This window comes from Macrobrachium rosenbergii, chromosome 37, assembly GCF_040412425.1.
Source record: "Macrobrachium rosenbergii isolate ZJJX-2024 chromosome 37, ASM4041242v1, whole genome shotgun sequence".
Classification (NCBI taxonomy): domain Eukaryota; kingdom Metazoa; phylum Arthropoda; class Malacostraca; order Decapoda; family Palaemonidae; genus Macrobrachium; species Macrobrachium rosenbergii.
Window position 1 is genome coordinate 16,974,037 of NC_089777.1, and position 3,712 is coordinate 16,977,748.

The 3,712-nt window shown below is 32.7% G+C and overlaps 1 protein-coding gene across 5 annotated transcripts in view; it reads left to right on the forward strand.

Moving 5' to 3' along the window:
* Window positions 1-1,677, forward strand: part of LOC136825358 (organic cation transporter protein-like) — a 93,786-nt gene extending 92,109 nt beyond the window's left edge. For all 5 annotated transcript variants that reach the window (XM_067081615.1, XM_067081613.1, XM_067081611.1 and 2 more), the window contains one exon: window positions 1,479-1,677. In XM_067081615.1, the coding sequence (XP_066937716.1) occupies window positions 1,479-1,575 (97 nt within the window). In that variant the 3' untranslated portion in view covers window positions 1,576-1,677. The remainder of the gene's footprint in view (window positions 1-1,478) is intronic.
* Window positions 1,678-3,712: the final 2,035 nt, after the last annotated feature.

Here is a 3,712-nt window from a genome sequence, read left to right on the forward strand (position 1 = left end):
GGTAGAGTTGTTTGTATTAAAAAATCACGGTATATATATTATATATGGGAGATGGTATTCATATATATATATACGGATATTATCATATAATATATATATATATATATTTGTAGCTTTCGATATATATATATATAATATCATATATATATATATATATATATATATATATATATATATATTATATCACACATATATATATATTACAGTATATATATATATATATAAATGACTGTATTTTACAAATAATATATATATATATATATATATATATATATATAAAATGTGTATTACAAATAGTTGCTATATATATATATATCATATAATAATAAATACTGTATTTTATAATTGCGTATAATTCATCACTACAATAAAGATTTTATCTCTCTCTCTCTCTCTCTCTCTCTCTCTCTCTCTCTCTCTCTCTCTCAAACCAATCCACAGTTAACGCCAATATTAACCTCCTTAACCCCGCTCCCCCAACCCCGGCTCCCAATGGGACATTTTGACAGCCGACGTGTCCCAGACCCATTAACATTTAACACCTGTGAACCGCTGAAGAGAGATATCCACTGATTGAATTCGCTCTCTGGGAACCTGTTGAGTGAAAGGTCGCTTTGTGGGACGCTTTAAACGGGGTTTAAACGTTTTAATTGTTTTAAACGTTTTTCACTCCTTTTTTTTTTTTAGTTTGCTGTAAGAGAAAACTATTGTGCCGGCTTTATCTTAAAAACTACTGAGCTAAAAGGCTGCAAATTGGTACGTTGATCATCCACCGTCCAATCATCAAACATACCAAGTTGCATCTCTCCAGCCTCAGTAGTTTTTATTTTATTTAGGGTTAAAGTTAGCCATAATCGTGCCTCTGGCAACGATATAGGACAGGCCACCACTGGACCCAGACCACCGAAAGATAGGTCTATTTTTGATTAGTTGGTAGTAAGTTACATGAATGGTATTAAGTAATGAGATTTTTTTGTGGTATAAAAATGATGATGTATACGATTACGGACAATGAAAAGTTAATTTAAAACAATTGTCAACTATTATATTTGTTTTTTGTATAAGTACTTACAGTATATCCTCTTATCATTTTGTTATGCCGAGGTTTTGTTATGCGTATGTTTTAACACTAGTTTTCATAGGCTTATAAAACGGTTAAACCCTTGCTTTGAAATGTGATTTAATTAGTTTTTGATATGTATTCTTTGAAGCATTTTCGTATTAATATCTGTTTTTTTATTAATATTTCTTCATTGTCTTTATTTTCTTCTATTTCTTAACCCACTGGTGTGTTTTCTACGATTTGTCACGTATTTAGGCCTAAAGTTTCTTTGATTTAACATTTATAGGCCTAGTCTCTGAAGCATTGTGATAGTCCTAGTCTTGAAGCATTTTCCCACCACCCTTCGTCTATTTATCAACATTCCTTCTCATTTCCTCCATTCACTCACTTCCTTTCATTTCCCTCTTCATTTCAGAAAGGAGAAACAGGACGAGGAAGAAGCCGCTGCCGCCATATCGACAGATCATGACGACTTGTCGACACTCACTCCTGCCAGTACGTCCGCCGTCTAGCGTCTGTTATAGCGCTAGATATAAGTCAATGAATCAATAAATAATCAAATGAATGAATGGAGAAACACATAGAATGATGTATGAATAAATTTTTTGGACGTATGTGGACGTATCATTCGTCTTGGGGATATAAATATATATAAATATGTATATGTAGACAGGAAGAATCGTGAGATAATTAGTCTCATTCGGTTTGTGTTTTGTATTTTTTACTTAAAATGTCTCCCAAGTTTAGCTTTTTTATACCTTACTTTTCTTTGATGATGTCCCTACTGTAATTACTTGTAACTAGGATGACAAGGACAGTTTATGACCGATGATAACTGCAGCTGAAATTCTCAAATTTCTACGAACCTAAAACATTCCTTGAGAACCGAGATGTCTAGACCTATGTGTCCCATGACGACCTATATTAAAAGCCTTTAACTTAATCAAACCCATTGATTTGTAAATAAAGTTTTAGTTTTAAGTTTACTTCCTTACAAGAGCATTTTAGGGATTGACAGGAGGTGGTAAGGGTTAGAATGGTATATTTAAAAACGCTAATCTGACCCATAGTTGTTCGTCACCGTAGCTGAGGTTGGTATGAAAAAACCGGTGAGCAGGAATACCAACATTCCTTTCATATTTTTAATTTATTATTGGTATTCTATTGGTTTTGTTACTTTTATTTATCAATATTTTTGTTCATTAACGATAATTTTAATAGCTCTAGGGGGAAAAATTAGAATTATAATTATAATGAGTTTTTGGTGCCGCTCTAAGTCAACTTTGGGGTTGGTACAACGATCATACCTCATTTCGGCTCTAGTGTTTGTCTGTGGTGTTGCTTAGTGTTTTCACTTCTGGACTTTAATAACTTATACGAAATGGCTAAAAGGAAAGAATTTAGCTCCTGATTGCAATTTCTGTGTCTAGTCGAGGCGGAAAGCAGTGCGATAACCTGATATCTGCTTTTAAATGGTGTCCAAAAGCCTAACTAGGCCTAGACCTATGGTGTCAATATACAGTAATTACTGTGGATATATCAAGCCCAAAGACGGCGTAAGTGTTGTATTTCTTGTTTATTTATGGATTTCGTTTCATTATTTTGTATTATATTATGGTGTCCTTTTATTTTTCGGGCTTATAGGTCTAGTCTAGCTTAGGTAAACATAAGTATAGGTAGACACCTTTCATTCATTCGCTCTTAGGGGCCAAGGTAGAATATTTGGTGGCGTTTTAACTTATTTAAAACGAAATAGGAATAAATTGATTTAAAACGAAATAGGAATAAATTGATAAGTAGCAGAGATCTAATAATATTGTTTATAGCTTCGTGTATGTTTTAAGAGTTTAAAAATCGGTATTTATTACTTGAAAATCGAATAAATAGATTATGACAACGTCTCTGAGTACTGTCACTAGAGAAGACGGGAACACTAGACTCATTGTGGTGGCGACAAAGTTAATTCAGTTTGAGAGACTATATAGCCTTTGAATATATGTATGTATGTATGTATATATATAATATATATATATATATATATATATAAATATTTATATATATATATATATATATATATATATATATATATATATATATATATATATATATATATATAATTGATTGTGAATTCCTTTGTCCATCACTGTTCATTTAGTCATTCAGCTATGCTGTGGTTAAGATGGAATTTTGTGTATATTGTGATTCTGCAGTTTTTTCACATTTTTCATTTTACGAGAAGGGTAAATTCAATTTATTTACACATGTTTAGTTTTTTCCTTGTGCAGTTAAGTGTGGTAATTGACAATTAGTACAAGCTGAGGAAAACATATTCTCATTGTCATAAGAACTTCCATACCACTAAGGTAAAGCTGAAATGCTTCCTGATATTTGGGCCACTGGGTTAGGTTGAAGGCCCTACCCCCTCCTTGGTCAGACTGTGACCCGGCACCCTAGGTTAGGTTAGGAAAGGTCAAGTTCGTATTTTCCCTTCTTGAAGTTTTTTCTGGTATACAGTAACCACTCTGATATTTGCAGTGATACGTCCATAGGAGTTGCAGTTGTCTAAAGTGCTACCTCTAGGATACCCCCAAAATCTTACTGGGTCCTAGGCTACCCTGTGAAAATATATACTAACTTGAAAAATTGTGT